The sequence below is a fragment of the Varanus komodoensis genome, unplaced genomic scaffold, assembly GCF_004798865.1.
Source record: "Varanus komodoensis strain SLA01 unplaced genomic scaffold, ASM479886v1 scaffold29_1, whole genome shotgun sequence".
NCBI classification, from domain to species: domain Eukaryota; kingdom Metazoa; phylum Chordata; class Lepidosauria; order Squamata; family Varanidae; genus Varanus; species Varanus komodoensis.
Window position 1 is genome coordinate 11,499,198 of NW_025335759.1, and position 26,803 is coordinate 11,526,000.

General features: G+C 41.7%; 1 protein-coding gene across 4 annotated transcripts in view; it reads right to left on the reverse strand.

The window, feature by feature from the left end:
• BICRA (BRD4 interacting chromatin remodeling complex associated protein) overlaps window positions 1–26,803 on the reverse strand; it is an 85,684-nt gene that overhangs the window by 24,139 nt on the left and 34,742 nt on the right. Inside the window, exons 1-5 of one of the 4 annotated variants that reach the window (XM_044435089.1) lie at window positions 8,327–8,655; window positions 6,202–6,247; window positions 4,804–4,846; window positions 4,274–4,339; window positions 551–2,557 (exon numbers count right to left, since the gene is read on the reverse strand). In XM_044435089.1, the coding sequence (XP_044291024.1) occupies window positions 551–2,557; window positions 4,274–4,339; window positions 4,804–4,846; window positions 6,202–6,242 (2,157 nt within the window). In that variant the 5' untranslated portion in view covers window positions 6,243–6,247; window positions 8,327–8,655. Of the gene's footprint in view, window positions 1–550; window positions 2,558–4,273; window positions 4,340–4,803; window positions 4,847–6,201; window positions 6,248–7,901; window positions 7,977–8,326; window positions 8,656–26,803 lie in introns of those variants that run through there. The other 3 variants (XM_044435086.1, XM_044435087.1, XM_044435090.1) reach the window with 3 other exon arrangements.

The window sequence follows — 26,803 nt, forward strand, 5'->3', positions numbered from 1 at the left end:
AGAGAATGGGTTTCTGTGAGAGAGAGTGAGTATGAGAGAGAGAGAGAGAGAGGGAGGGAGGGAGGGAGGGAGGGAGAGAGTGGGAGAGAGAGAGAGACTGTGTGTGTGCGTGCGTGCAGGGGGGAAGGAGCAATGTGGGTCATAGACATTTCTGCTCTATCATGACTGAGAAGCTGTTCCAGTTTTTCATTATCCTTTTCCAATTTTAATAAGCATAAAAAGTGTTCACAAGTACCATGAGTTCTAGAACCTTAAAAACAGAAATGAATGAGAGATGTTGACAGTTCTGTGGAGAAGGCCACAAAGACTTTTGGCATCTTATCTGTACATGCCTCCTTAACACATGGAGCATGTATCAACAGAGACAGACTAGACCAGCCTTCGTCTACAAATATGTTTGACTACAGCTCTCATCATTTCCAGTCCACATAAGTCATACTGTCTGAGGGTGATGGATTGTTGCAGTCCAACACATCAGGAAGGCAACAGCTTGGTAAAGGCTAATCAAATCAGCAAGAGTAGCTATTATTCTAGTAAAACTTCCACTTGCCTGCTGTAGAAACATCTGCATGGAATCTTGGGAGATGACAGTTCCAGCAGCTGCCTGGCCCAAGATGATCTTTTCAGGACTAGATGCCACCAAGTTAGGACTGGGCTGGGAGGTCACGGGTAGCTGTGCTGGCTGCTGAGGTGGTGGAGTTTGCTGCTGTATGTTTAGCTGAAGCTGGGAAGGAGCAGAAGGCTGGGAAGCAGACTGGACGGTTAACAGGTTGGCTTGGTCGCTGCTTGGCAGCAGGTTAGTGCTGGAGGTTGGCTGTGGCTGAATGAGACCTGGGCTCTGGCTGCTGGCACTTGGAGGTGCTTGGATGGTCACAGTTTGGTTGAGGTTCTCAGTGGCATTTAACATAGCCACTTGGTTAGGCAGGGTGACTCCTTGGATAACAGTCTGTCCCGTCTGATTGATGGCACCGCTGGCCAACGAGGCTGCAACAGTGGGCTGGCTTTGAGTCGTCAGGCTACCAGCTAGAGACACAGGCATCTGGAAGAGAGTCGGCTGGCCAACCTGCCCAGGCTGAAGCTGGATAGGAGCAGAGAGTATGTGGGCAGTGCCATGTGCATTCTGTGACGTCAGTACCTGCCCCAAGTTCAGCTGGCCTGCCAGGTTCTGATTGGTGAGAATTTGGGCAGGCAGTGCTTGATTTGTTATTAGCTGCCCACCAGGCCCTTGGCTTGTTATGATATGCGTCTGCCCACTAGGATGTGATGTGGTTAGTATCTGGCCACCCATGTTAGCCTGCAGGGCAGACAGTTGCTGTGGAATCTGAACTGCAGATGTGCCCGTCAGCTGTCCCGGGAGAAGGAACTGGTTTTGACCCTGCAGCATGGCCTGTGGGACATGCTGTGCTGGGATGACAATGCTGCTGCCTTGGTTCAGCAGGTGGACACTCATGGCCTTGCTAAGGGCCTGCTGCTGTGGCGGGGGCTGCTTGAACATATTGGCAGGCAGCCCTGGTGGGAAGCCCGAGAGCACCACATTCTGTCCTGCCTTCCCTGCCATGAAGGTTAGGTTCTGCTGGGCTTTCTGCTGTTGGAGGGCAGCCTCATTCTGGATGGTTAGGGTAGTGTTGTTGGGACCAAATGGTTTGGGGGTGATCTGGTATAACTTCTGCTGGAGCACTCCTGCAGGCTTTGGTTGAATTGGTGTGGGGGTCCGATGAATGATCACGTTTTGGGCCTGTACCAGCGGGCTGCTCAGGTTTGATGTGACGGTGAGAGGCTGGGAGCCCTGTGTAGCAGACACACTCCCAAACATGGAGCTTCCATTCAGTGTCGTCGTGGCCACGGCTGGGAGATTCTTCTGGATGACAAGGCCTGCATTCTGTGGAGACACCCCGGCGGAGGCAAGGGTGACCTGCTGCTGCTCTGGCGCTGTCTGCGTGATGTAGCTGCCAACCGGCATGGTGGCCACCTGGGAAGGCTGAACTTGCTTAGCAATGATCTGCTGAGTGGGCTGGTTAATTGCCATCACCTGCTGGCCAACCACCTGGATCTGCCCGATGCCCAGTGCCCCACTGGGGCTCCCATTGGGCAGTCCTTGAAGGTTGGAAATTGGCTGGATGGTAACATTCCCTAAGCCAACTTGCTGGAGGAAAGGCTGGACACTGATGGCCTTGTTGACAACATCAGCCCCTACCGACTGCTGCACAAGGGCTTGATGGGTCAAGACTGCAGGCTGCTGCAGTCCAATAAGGTCCGCCCCACTCGAAAAAATCTGTGGGGTGCCATCAGAGGCAGTGTGGACTACCGGCTGAAGTGTAGGGAGCTGGAAAGAACCCAGGTCCAGCTCTGCTTCTGCCTCCAGCGTCTGCTCAGTGATGTTGGCCTCCTGCAGGCTCTGCTGGAGGATGTCACACGGCTGCTCAGAGTTCTGCAGGTTGGCCCCACTCCCAGAAGGTGAGCCCAGGATGTCATCTTCCAAGAAATCTAAGTCCACACTGGCTGTGGGCTGGCTTTGTTCAGTGTTCAAATGATTGCCAGAGGTTTCTTGCACGTGCAGCTAAACAGGAGTGAGGATTAAGTACAGAGGGAGAAGAGTAAGGATTCAGTCATTTGAATAAAGAATCATTAGATCCTCCTGCACTCAGAAACTCGGTATTTTTACTGGATGATATAGAACATTTTTGCTTACTCTAGATTTGGTCCCTCATCAGTACATACCTAAATGTGTACATAACTCTCATTTACATTTTCCTTCTTAATATGTGTTACTTTTCTTTCCATCCCAACTCCTAGAGATGTGAGAATCCAGAAAACAAGCTAGAAAAAATGGTGAAAGAACAGAAAAATTCAGATTTTTTTCAGAAAGAAATTCTGATTTTTAAAAAAGAAATTCCCTGAAGGGCAGGGAAATGGTGGGACAGTGTTTTCTCCCGAATTTTTCTGGTCCCCCTGACCATTTTTTCCTGGGACTTTTCCCAATAATTTCATGACTATGCTATTTACTTAATTTAAATCAGCCTACCTAGTTGTTACTAGCCACAGAAGAAGAAAAAGGAGAGATACGATCCAAGTACCAGTTTGGAGGATGCAATTTATGTAGGCAAAATGGTGCAGGAAGATGAGGTTAAAAACAACTTCCCACCCTGTTGCCAAGATGAGGTCCTAATCCAAATCAGCTGCTCACTGTTTAAGGCCAACGAAAAGATGTCCGGAGATTTGATCATGGTTCTCCCACATCATGCTTAGTTCAGCCCATAACATACAGTTAATACAGTGCACACATACTACCAACTGCAACCTGGATGATGAGTGTTAAGCATTTTCTGTCTTGTATCAGGCTTCACAAGAAAACATCTGGTATAAGACAAAAGCACTTCAGTATCCAGGTTCCCAGGGCACATACATGGAAGTTCTTGACCTCATTCTGAAAGAAATGTTTCTCAAGCTTTAGCAACTCTCCAACCTTTACTAAGCTGATCTCTGTGATCAGGCCTTCCCCACAGGGCAGAACAAAGCAGCAGAATGGAAGAGGACAACAAGAGGACAGCAAAGGCAAAACTCACACAGATGACCAACATTCCAAAAGACTAGTTCAGAATAAACATGGACTGGCCATGCAGGTGCTAGTACTACACCCCCCCTCTCCTTCTGCCCCATATCTGGAACCGTGTGGGTGAAATCAAATCCACAAACATAACATCACACAGGGAACTGATTAAGGCTAGGGACAGTCTAGGGATTAACTCTCCCTATACTAGTCTCCCCCCTCCTTAGTATGCCCATTAACTGCAACATAAATTAACATAATACATCACATCTGCTTCATCATAGCACAGATACAAGTATCAGGCCCAAAATCAAATGCAGTAGTATGCCAATTTTCCCTGATGACATGAGAGAAATGAGAGGTTTCCGCTCCTGTCCGTTTTGTCCTTGCTCTGTTTCCGACCAGCACCCCAATAAGCTTTTGGTTTTTAATAAAGGGACCACAAGCAGGATATCACAGTGCTTGCCTGCCTGCACCACTGTAGCAGAGGGCCTGAGTTACTGACGTCACCTATCTGCCTTCCTATACCTTGGTACATTCAGCGGCACCAGAACTTGCCTCTTGTACTATTGTGTCTGCTTCCCCTCCTGGGAATGTGGCCTTGCCACTTTGTGTACCTTCATCATGCACAGAGCATTATAAAAATGAAAAATGTGCAAACGAAAGACAAGATGCTTCTAAAAGGAATATAAACGGTACTTCAAAAATGAGGTGAAAAATACATACCCCAGCACCCTCAAAGAAGGCGCTGGCTGCATCTCCTGTGTTGTCCAGGAGATCATCACTGTCAATCTGTAATTAAAAAGATTTAAATTACTGTATGTGAATGTAAATTTAAGGTTGACAGTGTTCAAGGAGTCAGGCTGATACGAAATGGAGACCAAACAGCATTACTCTATCCACAAACCAAGGTGCTAGGGAATATCCTCTCTGCAGCTATGTTTCCTTCCAAGAACTGTAAATCTATTCCTAAATGAGCTGGTGGTATGTTTTTTTTCTCTTCTTTTGTTTAAATTAAGAAACAAATAATTTGTCAAATGTAACTAAGTCATTTTGTGATAGCAGTTATTCTCCTGTCTTCAGAGAAAACTAGGGGAATAATCTTGGGTTATCATTTTTAGGATTGGCACCACCTCGGTTCTCTGTGTCACTTTTTTTGTAGGCAACAGAAGCCAAAGGCAATTCAAGGAGGAAGTTTGATTTGTTAATTAAGCATGCACCAACTTAAGCAAAGGAACACAAGAGCAACTCCTCACCTTTTCAGATCCATGTAAAAAATCATTCAAGGCCTGAGGATCACTGCAAAAAACAAGCAACACAGAATTGCTTAAAGATGGATGTAGGACTTGTTTTGCATTGCCCTGCTGATTTTTAAAGCTTACTGATAAAAGACAATTCTGACTGACAGAAATATAATTGCAGCCATCCTTTGCTAGGGAATTACTGTCTTTATCTAGCCACTTATTGGCTACAGTACTGTCCAGAACTTGCTTATTAACATTTCAATTATCAGTTATGCAGTTCTCTATGTATCCATCCATATACAGACACATACATTTATACATACAATGTGCATTAAACCTTTTTAGAAACAGTGTATATCACGTACCATGTCACACCAATATGTATACAGTCCTAAATTAAACTTTGGTTTCATTCTGTAGACATTGCTCCCCCCAAAATTCTTACACTGTACGCTTGAAAATGGTGGTAGGCAAAGTTGTGCCCCCTGACACTTTCTTCAGTGACCACCAAGACATCCTACTTCTCCAATTTTATTTGAAAAATGGTTTAAATTTTCTTATGGTGTCTGGGATTACTTCACAGTGAAGTGGGAGCCTTAGTAGCTACCATTTTAATTTCCCATGAATGTCTCTGGCCAGGTTATTTGCGCTTTGTGACTAGCCATGACCACCCATTATAAACATTTTATGGTTGGTCAAGAAGAATTTCTCCAATTCCCAAATGCATCAACAGGGCAAAAGGATTTCAAAGGGACTTTGTTGCAATTCATTTAAGCTGGATCAGGGCCACAACTGTTTCTAACATAGGTTTTTATGTTTTTTAGGCTTCAGTTCTATAAACCTTTACTGAGAAGTAAGTTCTTTTGGAACAAGTAAGAAGACTTAGTTTTGAGCAAACATATGTAGGACTGTGCTCTTCGTTATTTACTAAGACAAATGAGCTTAGATATATGAGTGTTCTCTCTCTTTTTGTTCTGCTTCTTTTGTTCAGGATCTTAAATTATCAAGCCACTGGCAAAGGTTTATTTACAGACTACAGAATTTAATATAAAATGTTTAATGTTTAAATATTATTTAAGGCCTTTATCTGACTTTGGCATGATACTGTGCACTATATTCACTAGTTTTTGACAATAAATCCATAACAGAAACCACCTCTCTTTGGAAAAGGTCCGTTCAACTTCTATTGCCAAATAGAGCTAGAAAGCTTATGGTTCTAGCTTCACATTCATAAAGATTAAGGATGAGCCAAGTTGCCTATGAGCCAAGATTTTAAATGAATTAAATATATCCCTCAATGTTTGAAAATTAACAAAAATATCTGAAGCGATTTTTAGATTTTGAAAAACATTTGCCAGTACAGAATAGGAAAAATGAAGCAAAGAAAGTCTTTCACGTGCAAACACTTACCAAATTACATCTAGCAAACATCGGCCATCTTCATCATCCATGTCAACTGAAAAAAGCAGATGCAGGTCATGTTACAATCATGAAGGAAGCATATGCCAAATAATATGCTACTGAAATGTTCCTACCCATAGGAAACCTTCAGTTCAGGAACTCCTTCCTAGTTGAAGCCGTGCAGGTTATGGGATTTTGGTTGCCCTTGGGTAAAGAACTCAGTCTTATTAGCACAGAAGAGGTTGGGAATGCAAGCCAATAATTCTCCTATGGTGCCTCCGAGTTTAGTGCAAAGTAAAAATGGCTGCTTTTGGAGGGGTGGCACTTTACTGATCTTTTGGTCCTGCATATGCCACAAGCCATCAACCTTTGAATCTGACATGGCATCCAATCGTTAATTGTATCCTCATCTTTTTCTTCTTGTATTAATCCAACAATTTTAGATAAGGTTATTAGCACTCAACATCTCTATGGAAAGTCATATTCCCTAGAACGATTCCTCATCTTTATCATAGGACTGCTCTAATATCGGTAGAACGATTTTATACTATGCCATGAAAACAATTCCCACAAAAAAGTCCCATACTGTATTGATATTAATTGCCTTGAAACTGAGTTATGAAATAAAATAAGGAACTCTCTAACAATAACTCTGCGGGACATGCTTTGATCTTCCAAGTGGACTTCACCAAAAGCATTCCTGCTGCTTTTGCACAATTGGCAATCACGAACACATTTTAAATAAAGCTAACACCAATTTGCTGCTCAACATTCTTCTTTGTGAATTTTAGGTTGATTGTGAATGTTCTCAAAGTGCTCAAATATCGGCCAAATATTGAGCATCAGTTCTTGACATGGGATAATTTTACTTTCAATATTTGACTGCGCCTGATTGTTGATACACACTGATATTTAGTATCGGGTAGTATTCAGTAGACAGCATATAAATGAGACTAAATGTTTGACAGCTGACATTTGTCTGCTCGGATTTCATATCTGATTGCTGCCAAAGAGATGGCAGCAAGGCTAAAGCACTCAACTTTTGAGGTGAACATTCACATCTAAATGTGAACTCAAATTTCACATTACAAATCTGAAATATGGCCAATTTTGAATATTTGTAGATAATAGTTTTATCTGCCAAGAATCTGAGGGCAGTCACTTGATGCAGGATTTGTTTGGATACTAAAACTGAACAAGTACAACTATATCCTGGAAAGGTCTTCAATCTACTTCATAAAAAATCATTTGAATAAACCTCCTTCAATTCTTCTCTGTTTTTGCTGCAGGTATCAGAAATATCGGACGTTCAAAGCCTTGAATTTATACACACCATTGCTAACTTTGCTTTATGTCCAAGCTAAACAGGGCAGAGGAGGAAAAGAAAGGAAGTCCCTCCAGAAGAAAATGTCTGCATCTAAAGGGGAAGGGGGAGGGGGGGAGAGAGCACACATGCGCATGGATTTGTTTAAATAATTTGCTTGCTGTATGTGGGGCTGCCCTTGAGGCTGGTCTGGAAGCTGAAGCCAGTGCAAAGTAGGACAGCTTGGTCTCATGTAGTTTCAACATGCAACCCCCTTCCTGAGGGATCTGCACTGATGGCCTGCCTCTTTACGACTCAGCCAGAGTTAAGTTTTTGGCACTAGTGTATAAGCACCTAAACAACATGGGATCAGGACACTTGAAAGCATGCCTTGTCCTTTACCAACCTGCCCAGTCGCTGAAGTAATTGGGGGACATTCTCCTGTAAGTTCCACATGGACCTGTGGAACAACTGAAGCCCATGTGGAGAACAGTCTTCAGTGTGTTGGCTCCATTTCTGTGGATATTCCTGCCCCTACACGGCAAGTGAACAGGTGCCAACATTAGGTTGAAATGTTGTTCTGTTTTCAGCGCTTCCTGAAAACATTTTTATTCCAACAAATCTCCCTTGACTTACCAGCAACAATTTTACTGATATTCTAACATGGTGTCTTACTCTTTTATCTTGTATTGTTCTTGCTCCGGAATCTGTTTAAAATGTGGAGCGGTATTTAATCATTGTAAATAGATCTATCTAGAGATGTGTCACAAAACAAGTTTTATTGAGCTTTTCTGTCTGACTAACTGATTGGCCAGCAATTTTCTGCCACACCTGAGTTCCAGAAAGGGTCTCACAGGTATCCTCGTGAAATCTTCACCATACATTTTCCCCACAAGTATGCAACAGACCCATCCAAGTTTGATCATCAGATCCAACACTGTTGTAACTTGCAGTGAACTGATTATCCTAGAATAGCAGGAAAGCATGTCCAAGCAAACTGCATAGCAAACAGGCTCTTCAGCATGCACAATGCCCACATGGCAGCTCACCACTGGAAACAGCTGTAAACACAAAATCGCATTACTGGAACATGCCTGACTCTGAATGATCCTGGCTGGATGCAGACTAGGGAACAAACAGAAAACAAACCCCAGTGTTTCAGTAGAGCTGAAAGTCTGGAGTTCTCATTTGATGAAAGTGCAAGAGGCATAAAAAAGAAAGCATTCACTTAAACACAGGTCTACTGAATGTGCTTAATGATTCCCCATAAATTACTGTCCAACCATATAGGAAGAGAAGGAGCATAATGCTTCAACAAAATGAAAATCTGTAGTAGCTGCAACAGCTTGCAAACTTGAAGTATTCAGGGACAGCACTGCTAAAGCTAAGGTTTGCCATACAGTCAAAACTGAGCTGTTCTAAAAGGGTAAAAAAAGGCAAAATGTATACAGGAGTATACATCCTAGCTCAAAAGGCAAAATGTGAATTGACTTCAAGAAGCATCTATGATTGTCTTTGCAGTTGGATATGCGTGTACAAACAGCCTGCCATCAATGCTATGTATAGGTGCTAAGATTTCATTTATAGCTCTATTCCGTGGAGCATATGCTTAAGTTAAAATGTCATCAACAGGGCATGTTTACTAATTTAGTTGAGGGCAAGTTCACACTTTACATAGCAGAGACATTTGCCATGAGTATGCTATTAATTACTGAGGTTTATTTAAAGAGAACAGAGTTGTCAGGTCTCAACCTGTTGCAGGACACATGCCTTAGAGTTGTGGCCAATTGTGTGTGTCGGGGGGGCATTGAGAAAACCTCTTCCCTTTATAATTTATATTATTCACTGGGAGAGATCAATGTACATACATGTCATATAAATACAATGTTGACTTCTATTAACTTTTCCATTTTGAATTGAATTGGTTTTTCGTTAGCGTGATCACTAATGACATCAATGGGTACAAACACTCACAGAAATAATGTCGTGCTTTTATTGCACTTCCTGTCAACTCTTTACTACCTTTTGTTACACAGAACATCTTGGAGATCACTGACATCCTGTATTTTTTGAGTGGGAAATAGGACAGAGAACCATCTCTTCCCTGACTTGCAATCTTTAGTGGGTAAGATTATCATAAGGCCAGAGATATTTCATAGTTGGGAGGAGGAGGAGGAGAAAAACCCCTCTGAATTCTGTAGCTTGAATTTTCAATAGCTTGCCAAGGTCAAAGACTCCAGGCCATCCCTGGAGGGATATTAATTTTCTTGTTTCTGAAAAGACTTATTTGCAAAAAATCCATAAAAATGACAGCTTGATAGGTTGCATTTATTCATTAGCTGATCAAAAGGCATGGCAAAAGATGTCCACTTAGTAAATCAACTGATCACTGCTCCCCTTTCTTCTCCTGGATGCAGCATAAAAGGAGCTTCAGAATAATTTTACTCCGGAGTCCTTAAATTTGCCAAATACAGTATCCCTCAATCCTGTGATGAACTTGATAAATCTCTATCATTCTCCTAAGGTGATAAACTCTGTGTGTGTGTGTGTGTGTGTGTGTGTGTGTGTGTGTGTGTGTGTGTGTGGTGTCTCTGTGGTTGTATTACACTATTGGTGGGGAAACCTTCAGCCCACAGAGGTTGCTCATCTGGGCAGTGGAGGCGTGGGTTTCCTCCTGGATCGCCTCCCCAAGCCCTGTCCATGATTTGGAAGTTACTGGGAGCTTTGGGAGGAGGGGAGGAGTGCCTGTACATAACGGGGGGGGGGGGTTCCCCTTATATTCTGTTCCTCTTCTCAATGGGAGTGAGAGATAACAGATCAGAGGATTAGCAGAGCAGTGCACATTTCCCTGGAGCTTTTAGAAGTTCCTGCAAGAGACGGGGGAATGGACTTTGTCCTTTACCTTTACCTTGCCCTTGCCAGGCTGAACAGCTCTGCTTGGTCTGTTCTTCTCTCAGGGAAGAAAGCAAAGCAACTGGATTCTGTGTAGGGCTTCAGCACAGGAATGGGAGACTCACTAAAAGCATCATTGTCCTGATCTGTTTGCTGGTGATCAATTGATAAGGAGTGGGGCCCTGCTCCCTTTAATAACTTTTAGCTCATGCAGGACTGAAGGGGTCCTCTATCCCCACCCAATTTGGGTTGGCCACCTTATGTAATACCTTGAAGTGACATGAAACACGAAACAGATGAGCTCCCACATTTTTCCAAGCCTAGAGTTGGTGAGGGGAGGCCAGAAAATACTCCCAGATCCTGTGCTGAGGTATGAGCACCTCCAAAGCTCAGTACAGCCAATGACTCTTTAAGTTGTGGGAAGGACATGCTCGTGGGGTCTACAGATTTTGGGTTCCCACTAAGCAGCCAAAATTTATTAAGTCCTTATTTTGAAACTGGGAAATGGCAGGAAAACTGCATACCCTGGAGGCATTTAGGAAAGCACTAGCATATCACATGCACCCATTTACAAGAGGCAAGAACATTTCCGGCTGCTCATGATCTGGTAACTCAAGAAGAAACATGCATAACATACAATGGTCAAGCAGAAACTGTCCTGGACTTGCCAAGGGCTTCATCTAAGGGGAAGGTCATGTGTAATTGACACTGCACGTCTCTGGGTCCACTAAGGGGCACTGCTTTTCAGCTAGTCCTCCCAGTAACACATACAAAGGCTATGGCAAGCCATGATAAAACTGCATGTTTGGAGCCATTCTCAGCAGAAGCGTGTGCAGCAGAAGAGCCATGCTACATGCTGATCCCTTGTCATAGGAGAAAGCTGTCATGTTACCCTTCTACGCTGCGACAGCCCACCTCTACATCACTTCGCAACAGCTTCTTTGTCCCGGCTGCCACAATTGCCTTGTTTCAAGTTCCCAAGACCGTTAAGCCTGCTGAGTTCCACCTCTGACCTATGTTGCATTTTTGAAGGTGCTTTCTCAGTTCTCAGTTGCAGCCACCTCTGGCCACAACAGGAGTGAGTCAAAAAAACCCCCAAAAACTAAGTGACTGGCAGATTTGCCTACTGAAAGGTGAAACAGCTTCTGTGTGAAAGTGAGAGAGGTCTTTTGCTGACACTGAGTACCCTCTATTCATCAAGTGGGGGTGGGAGGTATCCCTTATGATCTGAGAAGCAATGTTAACAGGGCAGTGAAATCAAGCCAGTGCCATTGTTGGCTTGTCCTGCAGCAGAAGAGCATAAAGAGCTGTAAGGCTCAAGAGTCAATCAATCCAGAATTATCCTCTTCTGAATGTGAAGCATTCTCAGAGTACTTCATCCATACTCTCCAGGTTGTTAGGCCTTCACTAGACCTCTCCAGATTTCTGATAAAAATCTGAATTGAAGAAGAAATCTAGATAGTTATATAATCTGAGAAAGCAATAGAGAACATTTTAAGTAGAAGAAGCGTGACTGGGCCAAAGTCACCTAGTGAGCTTCGTGGCCCAGTGAGGGCTAAAGCTAAAATGTGAGAGCCACTGTGGTATAGCAGTTAAGAGTGCAGGACTGGGACTCAGGCGATCTGGATTCTAGTCCCCGCTTAGCCATGGAGCCATCTGGATGACTTTGGGCCAGTCACAGACTCTCAGCCCAACCAACCTCACAGGATTGTTGCTGTGGGGGTAAGCTTCAGAGCAGGAAGAAGAGAATGATGTAAGTAACTTTGAGTTCATAAGAAAAAAGCAGAATAGAAATCTAATAAAATTTGGATCTCCCAGGTCCCAGCCTGATACTAACCACTACACTATACTGGCTCTCAACTGAACTTTTTTGGAGCTTCTAAACCCTCCCACCCCAAGCAGAAAGCAAATGCAAAGGTGCAGCGATCAGTGCAAGGATGGGTATATAAGATGGTTCTGTTGAAAAAGGCACTGGAATATCAGATGGAGGACTGTGGGAGAGGACAACCCAGAGTGAGCCCAATCGTGTGTCAGCTGAACCATGGGTTGTTATATAAATAATACATACTCTGTGAGTTATTTGCAGGGTGGCTTAGTGTGTTGTGTAAAAGCACCCACAGACTACATTATAGTGGTATTGTCTGATATTTTGTGGTAAAATTTCCAAAAAAGGTTGGTTCCCACCCGTTACTGGAGGTTTTCAATCTGTTAGGGATCATTTAACCACAGGGTATCTTGCTTCAGAGTTCAGGAATGGGCCAGATTGCCTCAGAGGTATAATTTTCAACTCTTAAGATTCTATCCTATGTGTGAAACCGAGTGTGTGAAATAATGATATGGTGATTCAACATGATTAGGCGTTCTGCTCACCATAATTATTTCCTAATGCTTTACATAAAATGTTATTAGCAAATGAAACTATTTTGCCACCCACCAGCTTTTTATTAATAATAAAAACATTTAAAAGATGCCAGGAAGTATTTAGACAACAAAGCTATTTTCTTGCTACCACTGTCACTTCTGAAATAATGTTACTGAAATGTATTTCTTGATCAACATCTTTTTTTCTTTTTCTTTCTTTCTTTCTTTCTTTTTTTTGGAAGGGGGATTTGTTACTTTCAGTAATTTTTGAAGCCAGAGAAACTTCAAACAAGCACAGGAAGGCCTCCATAAAACCCCAGAGGAGCTGTCTTTCCCTTAATGTGAAGCAGCACTTTTAAGATGTTTGGATAAAAAGGTGAGTACAGTTGGCTTGATAATCATACAGCATATTGAAATATATGAATTGAGGAAGATAAAGAGGATGATCGAGGCCACAGAACCCATTACTGGAAATGTAAGACATTGCCGCCCCCGCCAATCCTCTCTGTTTGCCAAAGCAGAGCTCTGGCTTTTCTTATATTTGTTAAAGCTCCCTTGTAAGGCAGCCCTTCGCAAAGCAGTGGCTGGCCCTCCTCAACTGCAACTGCCTCCCCACCCACCCCCAACACATTTCTCATGGAATTACTCCAAGCAAATCAAAACTTTGGCAGTCAAACCCATCTTGGTTCACACAGGCTCATATCTTATAGAAGTAACAATTCCAAACAGCAGTCAAATCAGCGGCCACATCCTCTCTCTCTTTCACAAAGCAATCCCACTACATAATAATCACAGGAACAAAGACAGGCTGTGTTGGGTACTTCTGTAGAAGATGCTGCTCGTATGCAGCTAGCCAACTCTTTACTGTTTACATAGAGAGAAGTAAATGCAACCATGAATGGCAGTGGACTATACGAGCAGGTACTTCCCTTTAAAAAGGAGCAGATGCTTTATGCCAGCCAAGGGGCTTCTGCCCATGGAGTAGCTATCTGGGTGAACATGGATAACCCTGTTGACAAAGTGAATTCCTTAGAGATCTGGATGGCAGTTCTGGCATCATTGTACAAAAGCAACAGCTACTAATGCATACAGAACCATCATGAAGATAGGTAAGAAGCTCCTAAATTTGGTACCTTCCCTATTGCTTTTCTGTGGATAAGTTGAAAAGGGAAATGCAGTTATTAAACCCTTCAGGACCAACCTCTTCCAAGCAATTAGGATCGTTAAATGTTGTTGGTTCACAATTAGCTGGGAAAAGGTAAGAAGTGGACAGCAGCACTTAAGCTCATTTTTCTGCATACAATTTAAGGGTGTGCAGTTGGGATCACAAAACAAGGTTACTCATTCCTTAGCCCACTTTTGCACTCAGAACCAGAGCGGTAAAAGACTGACAAGCAGTGAAAGGGCATGGATTTCTTCCTACTTTCCCTGGCTGAATTGCTGAAGTACAATTTTAAGGGGCCTTGGTAACTGTAAACAAGTAAAAGGGGTGATAGTGGTAATGACAGGGCATAAATGTACTTCTAGAGATAATGTAAATAATGTAAACTAGAGATTAAAAATATGAATAAAAAACTAGGGAGGGCACACCTGAGCTGGGTGGATAGACTTTAAGCTTGCTAGATCTGTTTCTTGGTAGAAATCTACCAGCTTCAGCCTGATGTACAATTCTGAGCTCATGATTTTGTTTGGAGTACCAGAACTGAACAGAGTCTTTGGTCCTTCGACACCAACATCTTCCTCTGGCCTCCAGTAAGCATCCATCGTTTCAGCAATATCATGGTACGGATATTCTTGCTACGGCAATTGTTAAACAATTACAAGTCAAAGATTCTTGCTGATCTACTACAAATGCCTTGAGTAACATAAGCAAAACCAAGATCCTTCCTGAGAAACATTTTAATCTTTCAGTTCCAAGTGTGCACTGTAGAGATTGTGAGTTGCTGCTATCACGTTGAACACTTTCATATAGCATGGATGGCAGTTCTTCTCCCGATCTAGTTTGGAAGAATCACTCATAAGAAGGCCTAACAGAAAAAAAAACCCTGCTATGCAGAACAACAAGGCAGAAAGTTCATAGAAAAGACCCTTTTATAGCAAGGCATGAGTTGCCTCTCTGAGCTAGCTTTGCACATTGTCATTTTAACACTGTGCTTGCATGCTTTTAGAGACTAGACTAACAGAGGGTGAACTATTTTAACAAGTAGCATGAAAAGTAGTCAATGTAGGTAACTAAATTAGGAGATAACAGCAGTCTGTTTCAAAGGTTTGGGAGACATTACAGAAGAGATGGGCACCTAAAGTTCATGCCCATCAACTTTCGATGCTTAACTAACCTTTCTTACTTCATATAAAAGCACTTCTCCAATACTGTGTGCCAACATTTCTTCAGTGTTATCCCATGCATTGTACTGCCAGTCTCAAGGCATTTGATGCCAGCTAACCAATGGCTGTATCAGGACCAAGTTATTCTAGGCTAAAATAGCTGAGCTTCCAATAATTCAAGAGAGGAAAAAGCATTAATAATTATGAGCACAGAAAGAAAGTTGGCTCTTGCTGGTCCAGCACGCTCTGCCAATAGCTCCTTTCAAGTCCACTTTCCCACAGAAAGCTCTGGGAGTAAAGAGTCTGTGGTTTAATTGGCAGCACATCCTCTGACTTATTTGAACGAATATGAATAAGTAGGTTATTTTCAGGTGACAGCTTGAGTGATCAAATCAGAATTCTGCTCCTGTCCATCTTTTTTTATTTTTTCTTCTTTTATTAATTGATCTCTCATCACCAAAATCACACCAACTTTGCTGATCACAAACTTTGTTATCAGTAGCCATATTCTGAATCCCAGAATAATTGTTCCTTAAAAATTGAAGCCACAGCAAGCTCCTTTTCCTTACAAGCAGGAACAAACATATAATCAGAATTTGGAAACAGGAATCATTTTCTTGAAGCGTTAGAAAGGGAATTTCATAATAGGACCCTGGGTCTCTGTGCATACTGCTTCAGCCAGAAAAACAGAAACTGAAAGCTTGGAACTTTCAAGATGCACAAGTTAGCAGTGCGGCTGGACAGAGTCATTTTCCTGAGATGAAACACTGAAACAATGTTTCATGCTCAATTGGTAAGGCTGTTCAATACATGTGAAAGCAATAGGTTTTTATTTTTTTGAAATGGTAAGTCTAAGTTTAGCATGTTTCTGATGGAGATTTAATTGTAGCTATGCTGCTTTCTTAAATGAGAAATTTAAGATTAAAGTTAAAAAACACGGATTTTTATCCACCTTCCTTTTCCTAGGGACCTTCTTTCTACACTTCAACCCATAGATTACTTCAAGGTTGTAAAACTCATCTTCAAGGAGTTTCTACCCAAGGATCAGAAACCAGAGGTGGTCTGTATCTGGATAAGACAGCATGATAGGGCTAGGCAACTAAGTGCCTTCTGGATGTTTTGAGCTACAATTACCACACTCCATTGCCATGTTGAGAGTTCCTGTCCAAAAAACCTGGAAAGCACCAGGTTGACCACCCCTAATCAAAAGTAATTTTTCTACATTGCCTGTTTACTTCCACCAGGAGCCCACAAATCCAGTTGCTAGGCAGCCAGGGTCCTTTGCCCCCCCCCCCCACAAATGCCTCTGCTATGGAATGCCCAGAAAAGATTCCTTCCTCTCATCAGTTCTCTATACATCACACATAATGTAGAGGAGCTGAAAGCAAACTAGTTCCCTTTGCAAGTTCCCTGGCATAGGGAGCTCAGCAAAGGGTGACATCAGATTTACTACTCATACTAGGCTTCCCAGCGGCAGGAGCAGTGAGAGGAACTACTTCTGTCTTCCCTACAGCCAGTCAGAAACTGACTTCTTGCTTCTCCAGAGTTCTCTGTTCATGGTAGAGAACCTTTTTCCCCTGGTACCTACTGCTTTGCAAGACTTTGCATCTTTAATTCCCCCCCCCCACATCATCCCAGATGCTGTTGAAGGAAGATATTTCTGTTATGTAACAAAAAGCATTGCAGACAAAACCACAATACATTTGGGCAGCAAGTGCAATATCGGGGTGTGTGTGTGTGCGTGTGTGCCTTGACATCTTGCAGTTGCATACTGCTTTGATCCTTTTGTACATTTTGCAATTGAGATTCACTTCTATGCAGCTTATCCCTACTAAGTGGTTCTTCAGACTGAGTATAGATTCTATCCATGGGTAAAAATCTCTAGTCTGTGTCTATTCAAAGCTTATGTAAATACAGGTACCTAAAAAGAGAGCAAGCTGAAGGAAGAAAAACAGGCTATTTCTCGATAGCTGCTGAGGCAGAGGGTGGGATAGGAGATGCTTTTTCCAAGCTCTGATCTTCAAAAATCATGTAAAAACTGCACAAAGATGCAAAACTGGCAGAAAAGCAATAAAGGTTCACAGAGAGTAATCCCTTTATTACAACAAGACATTGCCGAAAATATACCAAGCTATCCTGCAAAAAGGCAAAGTGACTTAGCCTCTGAGTACAAAACAAGGTGTGATGTTACCTTTTTGCTTCCTTAGTTACAATAGTGCAGCCATTAAAAAAATGCCCAGAACAACACACCCTGTTTACGCTTCCATCCACTATCAGATGTTTTATTTTTACAATTCTTCTGCAGAGGCTGCTGAACAATGAATGGTGCCTGGGGCAAAAAAGGCTTCCCCATTATGAAAACCGGCATCTGGTATTGTGTGCCAACACATGGTGTGTATCGCTCTTCCTCCCCCTTCCCCCTCCCTTTAGCTTGGCTGGCTGGGATTCATGTCCTGACCAATAGTGCTAGGCTTGAATCACGCAGACCTCTAAAGCAGCAAGAGGGCCTGCTGGGCTGCAGCAGGGGGCGAGGGAGGGCCTGAAATGCCACTATAACCACAAAGGACTGTTGCAGAGGGGGGTCTCTGACTAGAGAAGGGAGAGATACAACAGGCTATTGATGGCCTTTCCAAGAAAAAGAGATGCAGTTAGATTGGACAGCATCAAGGGAGTACCCAGCTGTTAATGTGAGGAAATTCAGTGTACTGAAATATAGTCAGATGGCCTAAATTAGATACAGGAGGCATACTGAGTTGGAAAGGTGACTGGCCAGGGAAAAACAATTTCCCTGGTCCAGATCTTCAAGCTACACAGAGCTCCTCATCAGGTAGAATGAAGAGGAAAGCTACATCTCATGTACAGACAGGAAGTATTTTAGCCCTTTCAGGTACAAGAGCTCATACACAGCTTATCACAAAAAGTTTAATGCTTCAAAACTCAATGCCTACAATGCATGTGCAGAAGGACATAGGTTTTGAATTCAAAGACAAGTCTTTTAAAACCATTAATATGAGTTTAAATGAAAGGCAGGGAGAAACAAGAAAGGGAGCAGATAGCTCCTTATACTAATATTTCCAACTCTTATTTTTCCAGAACACCACAACATCAACTATCAGCTATGCAAAACAGATGAATTTTGTGCAAAATTTTATTAAAAATTACTGCGTAGCACTCTCCACAGAAATAAGGTCCTCTAGCCATTTTAGAATAATTATTACAAAACAACATTCAAATAGCCTGTAGCAACACTACTAAAACAAAACAAAACCCCAAACCAGAAGCAGCAACAGCAGCGAAAAGTAGACAGGAACAATAACAAGAAAATGCATCCAAACAAGGAATCTGACCCACCATATGAACATGCTCCGTGAGTTGGGTAGTTAGACAATTAACTCTGAGTATTCAGTCGTGGGTCTTTGGGATGTATGACAGGGAATCTGCTAATTATTGCCCTATGCCTTTAATATCTGGCAAAATCTCATGCCAACCAGGCAGTACCTGTTGCTGTTCTGGTATCCTTTTCATCAATGAAATGAGTGAAACATCATGTGTCTTCCTTCACAAGCTTCCCATCCCTAATGTTCTAGCAAATGGATCTCATGCTATTTCCAAACCCATCCAGATCAGCCAATACACTGATTTCAGCCAGAAGTTTGGTTTGGCTATATTGTGATCTCGCTGCTTCATCACAGCCATCAGTCCTCATCATAAACATATTCCAGATCCATAACTGAAGAATATCACAACTCTGATGATCCAATAAGTCAAACCAATTTCAATGGTGATTACAGAATGAAAATGGAACCCTGAGAATGGCAGGTGGCAATGATTCATTTATATCCTACTATTCTACTAGAAGATAATAATGAAAATACAACTAGCAAACATTTTCTAAAAGCAATAGTAAATATACCTAGTACAACAAAAACTTAAGGTGGACTGATTTTCCACACTGAAACTGTCAGCAGTAAAACTAAGCATTACACATTAAAAGTCAATTGAAACAAGAGCGCCTTCAGTTCTTGGAGGAGGAGACACAAAGGGAGAGCCTGATGGATTCCAATCCAGCCAGCATTCCAGAGAAAGCCTTGCTGCGTTATGCTGGGAGTAGAGCATGGACAGCTGTAACTGTCAGAACAGGCACACACATCAAAAGTCTATGGCGCATTTGGAGAGGAGCAGGAGGTACTTTAAGCTCAGATTCCAGATTGCAGAAGAACGGTGACCTCACAAGGTTAGGAGGATGGGAGTGCAAGGACCCTTGGGTTTTATTCCTGGCTTTTTGGTTAAACTCATGTCCTTGGAGAAGCCACTTCACCTCTCCATGACTCTGTTTACCAATCAGAATATACTTAACAGCCTCCCAGGAGAGCTGTGCAGCTTGACTAATTAATGGCTAAAAAGTACCTAGAGGTCTCTTGGGATTAAAGATGATACGTGGAAATCAGGTATTCTTAGCATGCTATTCAAAACCCCAAAACAAAACCTAGCAACTAAAGAAAAAAATCACACTACACACTGTGCTTAGATAAAAATCTGCAACAGTTGACATAGCTGCCAAATTCTGAAATGATTTTTAAACATCGCATCAAAGAATGCATACCAGTAGCTGATCAAACAACAAATTTGTATTCTGTAGTGACAGCAAAATCAGGTACTTCAATTTCTCTTGATCCCTATACACATATAAATAACAATTCCAGTGAAAAGAAGCAAAAACCTTAAGTAACCACAACATGAGAAATACCTTGCTGGCCAATGCTGCTTACCAAGACAGTTTTATATAAACCCAGTAATATAGTAGTTATATATGAGCCCACCGAGATTAATAGGGTCCAATGGACCGATAGTGTGCAATAGATAATGACCTGGTAACTAAAAGGGCAAATCCTGGGCAAGAGAAATGTTGTTGTGAAATGACAGTTCCACTGGTAACACAGCAGCATTTAAGCAGCAATCAAGTTGCAGGATGAATGTATTTACTAGTAGAAGCAAGGTTAGTACTGTGACGATTAAACAGAGAGTCCAGATTATGTTTTCATTCTTTCAGAAATGGAATGGGTGGGGAGAGAGAGAGAGAACACACAAGATATAACTGACTCATGCTACTGTACTTCCTGTTTCATGTCACTGCATATTTCACAGAGGACTAATCTGCAAGTACTTTAAATCAACAGCATTGTACAAACCAATTGTTTGCATATTTCCCAGCTCTCTCTGCAGCATGCAAGGGCTTTATAGTTTCAACAGACTGCAAACAATATACACATGTAAACTTCATACTGTTACCATAAAGCACTGCAGCTAATTATTTCACTCTCTAACCTCTCTCACGAATTAATATTCTCTGTGTCTGAGGCTTATAAACAATAACGAATTCCCCAACCAGTCCACTCTGCTTCTCAGTCTCTATCACATCTTTCCTTCCTTTTGAAGACTTGCTATAGCCGTTCTATGTTAGCCAGAAAAAGACATATGAACTGCACTGTAAGTTGGCTGAATAAAATACGCTGGCTGAAATCCTACACATTCTGTTGGCTGAAATCCCACTGAAGTCAGCTGTTACTCTTTACCTACCCTATATGTTTGCTATTTTGGTATAAACATGATTAGGGCAACTCCTGCCTTATGCACAAATTCTGTTTCTTCCCAATTTGCCATGATTTCTACACATTGCCTATTTTTGCAAATATGCTGCTTTCTCCTCTGCTCCTAACGCCCACCAATTGGTTTCTGCTATGCTTATATCATACAGACATCATTATGAACTAGAAACCCTCTTTCTCCTGGGAAAATGTAACCATTACTAGGCTGCTAAAACACACCACAAAAACACAGAGACTAAGCACTTTCAACATTTTCAGTATTCACAATATCTGCATATGAACTGAGGAATTAAAGGTTTACTCAGAAATTTTAGGTGAAGTATGCAGGTGTCTCTCAACATAAGCGTTGACGACAATCCTTGCTACCCACAGTTTTATGGCCAGACAAAATGGTCACAATTGGAGCCTTTTATTGTTACCTAGCACTGTATGAACTTGGAAGCTTTTTATTGCCCAAGAAATCTCCTTCCCCATCTGCCCACAGTTTAGGTGAAGAGGATGGGGTCTCAAGCAGACTAACCTGCTACCAACCTGCCATCTGAGAGGGATGGTTTAACTTGTCTTGCAATGAGCAGAGGGTTGGACCTCATGGCCTTCTGGCACCTTCCAGCTCTAGTACTCTATGGTTCTATGTGTTGAAAATACGAAGAAAAGTACAGATACTATTTTATGCCTATTCCTTAGTGGCATGCACTTATACACTGTGTGTTGGAGAATACAAAAAATAAAGAAAACCTACAAAGCAATTGTAACAATGGCAGATGAGAATTTGGGGATTGGCCTTGATCAAAAAAGGCCTCTTCCCAAGTAGCATCTTGCAGTTCCAGCCTCTGTGATAGGATCAGCAAAACCACTCCCAAATGTTATGCCTGGTTTTACTTCAGCTTGTCCTGAATACCAATTTCCCTAATCATTTTTTTAAAGGTTGTGCCATCTCTTTACAAGTAGTGACACTTAGAAAATGGAGTACAGGAAAGGCACCGACAAACAGGCTGTGCAACCACAAAGAGATTGGATAAATTTGTTTCCCTTTCTGCTAACCACAGTTGCTCAATCACTTGGTTCACACAAAAATGACAGCCTATTTGAGGGATATCACCTCAAATGACACCCAACACAGGTCATGACACAAAAAGCTACAAACATGCTGCTTGCATATCAAAATGGTCAACAGTGTGCTCCACTAAATCCCCCAGGGAACCCACAGTGGCTTTGCAGGTGCAAATAACCTCATTATGTCTAAACCTAAACAAACTGTGGTTAATGTTAGCTGTAGTTTAGGAAAACTAACTTGTAGCATACATTCTAGGAGTGGGACTTGATGGAAGGGCACACTGCATATCTGGTAAGGCAACATCACCAACTAAGTATATGAATCTGCAACGTGGGAAAGCACCCCCTCCAAATATGCACAACTGGATTCAAGATCTATTGATCTCACAAAGCCTATGTTACACCAAACTACTTTTTAAAAAAATCCAATTAATTTGGGGAAATTTTCTTTAATTATCTGCATAGTATGATCGAGTGCAGGGCAGAAAAGAGATATGCATGACCCAACCCTTTAATTCATTTGTCTTACTCCCCACCCCATGTATCTATTAGATTTTTGCTTACTGATTTTACTTACAAACACAAAACCTTCATCCTTTAAATACAAAATGATACAAAAAAGGGGGCAAACCTAAAGTGGAAGGAAGTTTTGTTATTTGTAGTATTTTGGGAAATGAAAAAAGCTAAGCTAAACTCAACTGTTAAGATGAAAGAACAGCAGAACTAAGCATGGCTTGTCCAGCTTGGGACGTAAGAAGTAACCAAGGTGAGTTAAAAATGGAGGCAAGCAAGTTCCAATCTCCACCTTATAACTGCCTTGGAGGAACAGGGAGGTGTAGGAGGTTTAAACCTTATGATACACACTAAACTATGGTTTACCATTAAGTGAAAAAAAAAACAACAACAACCTGGTAGCTTCCAGATTTCCTCTATTTTTGGATGGTCGCCAAAGACTATGATTCATCTAAAACCTAAAGCTTAGAAAATAGCTGCTGGTTTTCTGGGTTCCATCTTTCCTAAAGCACATAGCAAAATGAGGACACCCATTTTTAATTTTCCTTCCCCGGACACACATAATGTGGATTTTGTATACATGGCTGCTATGGCAGCAATCACAGAGCAACAAAAATCAAACATAAGACACACAAGCATACAAGTTAAATAAGCTCAGAAGAATACATGTAGTGCATATGCAGAAAGGGTGCTCCTTATCCACAAAATTATAGCTAAGCAAAAGGCAAATCCCCCACCCCGTTATGTTACATTCTGAAGAGCTGCTTATGCAAAGCTTAAATCTCTTTTTAATTGTGACAAACTGCTTTCTGTTAAACAGATTGAAAAACTGAAGGAAGCATTTGTATTATTTATATAGTTAATTATTTTCATTTGGCTTCCCCTCCCTTTATACCCTGAACAATGGTTTATAGACACTGTGACTAATCTGTCTGCACTTCATCCATATACCTCTTTCCCCACTTCGAGGCTTTGTACATCTGATGCTGTTTTGCTGCCATAAGCAAATATTTCTGATATCACCAGTGGAAGATTTGTTGCATTACTTATATGGACCAAAAGTACAACAATGCTTACTCATGCTGTGTAAATATTCTTGAACATAAGCATCGAAGAAAGCTGTGAGACACATCCACAAAATTCTGCAAACATCCCTGGCATACAGTAGGGGAAAATGAAATAATCAAAATGCTCCTTCTATTAAAATTTTTCAAGATTGGAGGAGTGTCATATCTACTATATTTCTCCATGCTCAGATTAACCATTTTTATTTTAAAATATTTAAAAGTCTCAAAAATGAACCAACACAACCCTGAGATTACTTGTAAGTGGTTTCAGGAAAGCAGCCAAAATTTTGAAGGGAAAAAAACCCAAAGGCAAGAATAGGGCTCTCATTTTCCAAACGATGGCTTGCTAAATTTGGAAGAAGTTAAGAAGATGGCTTTAAAAAGTTAAAAATATGTTCTCAGAGTAGCCCAGATTTTAACAACAAAAAAAAAAAAAAAACTGTTTCTGTGCCCTCGCTTTCCTTTCTGTTATTTCTCATCTTTTATTTATCTATCAGAACCAAGGAGAACATATTTTTGGCAACAAGAATGTTTAAATGTTTCAGTAACAGCTGTGCAAATGCGCACTGAATTGGTTGTAATAATATTAGGAGCCGAGCTACAGTTTCTTTTGCAGCTCCTCATTCTACACAAAGCAGGGGAATGCTTACTGCCAACAGTAGTTCCAACTCAATTTACTACACGATAACATTCAATGTGAAGTCTATTTTTAGAACTCACATGTGCACACACCACAGACTTGTGAAACCAGGAAAAGGCACCATGAAGAAAGAAAAAACCTTGTGGTGATACAATATGCACTGGAAATGATACTAAAACCTTTCTCTTACATTGCTGCTTTTTTTGAAGTGCCAGAGAAAGGAAGACAAACAGGTATGCAGTTTAATCAAGGCTCTTTGAAATTGCCATGGTGCTTATTTTAGTCATTGCTGCAGAATGTCCAATGCTTGAGAAGTCACTAAAGGACCTTACAGAAACAAACACGAATGCCAGATGTTTCAAACCCTTACCAGTAACCAGCAAAATGTAACACATGCCCCAGAGAATGGTCTCAAAGTATGTGAAGCAGCTCTACTGTAAGGTGATTCAACAAAAGGCCTTTTTTGAGCATCTATACCCTACCTTTCCAACAAATATTGAAGGCAAACCTGAACTTCTTACTTCAGGGTTGCCTGTTATAAATGAAGTAAAACTAACCATATGAAAAGCTTGGAGAACTCCTAAAGCTCTGGCAGAGATTAGATTCTGGGTTACTGTTGCACATAATAGCAGGAAGTAGCTCCTCATAGCAAGCTAGAGGAAGAGATGCTCCCTTGTAAACAGTTAGACTGTCTATCTAGACCAGTACCCCTCTACTATGGAGAGTAACCTTCACTCACCAGATGTTTTGGAGCAAAATTCTCATCTGACCCAGCAAGCATGGCTGACGAGCAGATGTAACCCAAAACTACATCAGGGCACTGGGCTGCGTGCCTGAGAGGTCTCCAGGATCTTTGGCAAAGGTCCTTCCTATCACCCATTACAGGGATGGGGTAATCTGTGACCCATAATCTCCAATTACTGGCCCCGCTGGATGAGTCTGATAGGACCTGTGTGTTCTCCAGCACTGATCCTTCCCTAACAATCAGCAATGATGATCATTGCTGCACAAGCTGCATATGCAAAATATACTTTGGGATTTTAGTTGCTGATATACCCAAAGACCCTCGGTTTTCAGGTGATATAGAACTACTACAAATAAAATTATGTCAGAAGCTTTCAAAAAGGAAATTTCTGTACATCCTATAAAGCATGCACTATTCACATTTTATCCTTGCTATTCCAAACAGCAGAGCAAGTTAATCCTTGGTGCTTTTTCTGTCAGTATAATTAGAGGTTGCCATTAGAGCACAATGTATGTTAAACAGAAGAGTTTTCCTGTAAGATAATACATTGGATACATGGACACATTTAGGACACATTTCAAGCATGGCTTTCCATGCTGATAGTAAGTGGAACCCAGGAGTGCCATCTCTAGAAAGTTAACAGCTTGTTGCATAGATAGGTAAATGTCAACTACGATTGCCAACAGGCCACACTGTAATTAGTATATAACCAGGAATTGCCTTTGGAAGCCAGAAGGGGAAAATAATTTTATGTCTGAGGCTATAATCCAGAGTGTTCAGCGTTGTACACTTGAGTAGGTCCAGCCCCACTGACTCCAAATGAGGAAAAGCTGATGTATGTTTATGCATCCTCGATCACAGCAAATCAGATCAACAGCTGTGTATGTAACAGGAATGCAATGTTCCCTGCAGGTGTTAACCCTTCAGTAGCACTAACAGGCGCCTACCATGTAACTCAAAGGATTTCATTCCCATTGTAGGACTTAATGAAGGCAGCCTTCACTAGTTCTTTCTGGCATCACAGCTGCCTCTTCCCCGAATTCATTTCCTAGAAGAATACCGGCAAACCAGCCATACCTACTCATCCAACAACTGCTAGAACACAATACCCAGTTCACTCTTCTCGGTCTAAAAGCATTATGCAACTAGTTTCACCCACTAATTTCATTTTTTAACAAAGGTCTGCTGTTAGAAGGTGAGGGAAGACAAAATTCTCAGCCTCTTGATGTGCCTAAGATAGTGGTTTGGATTTGCTGAAGATGCTCATCTGTTCAAACCTCAACAGGAACTCAAAGACTATATAGGTCAAGAATGGGCAACTTAGTTTTAGGCCTTTCTGATATTTAGGATCCTAACTCTCCGATCCCCAACTCTTAGCTGCACTGGCTGGGGCAAGTAGGAGTTGGAATTCAACACTTTTAGAGACTACCAGATAGGGTCACAGAGATCTCTTGTTTATAGCCTGACCTTTCTTTTCCTCCCTAGAGCATCTGATCTGTTGCCTGTTCTTTGCTTCCATTTCTTTTTGAACAAAATACATCCACTAGTCCAATGGTGGGTAATGTACTATCTGTACAAAGGGTTATCCAGTGGTTTCACTGATCCTGTTCTTATCCATAATTGACATTTTTATACATCAAATGTATAAAATGGCTTTGTTCTCTGAATGACTGAAGCAGCTGGCTTCATTACATGGAAGATCAATCACCACAAGGGAAGCTGGCAATAGATTTGGTCAAGAAGGAAGAAAACACAAACAGAGCCATGCTGGGCCAAGACCAAAAGCTCTACCTCCTTTAGCATCTTTTTTTCCAAACTGATGGCCACCTGAGTGGTCAACTAATACTTCTGAGAAGCCAACAAGAAAGATATGAAGACAACAGGTCTCCACTGCTGCTGTTGTTCTTTCTTCAGCAGTATACTGCCTCTGATCATGGAAGCTCCATATAGACCTTAATAGCTATTTAGAGACTTATTCCTACACATTTGCCAAATCTCCTTTTAAAGTCATCTAACTTGGCAGGCATCACCATCTCTTTTTGCCAGCTAGTTCCACATATTAGGTGTTATGTAAAGTATTTTTGTCTGTCCTGAATCTCCTGCCAA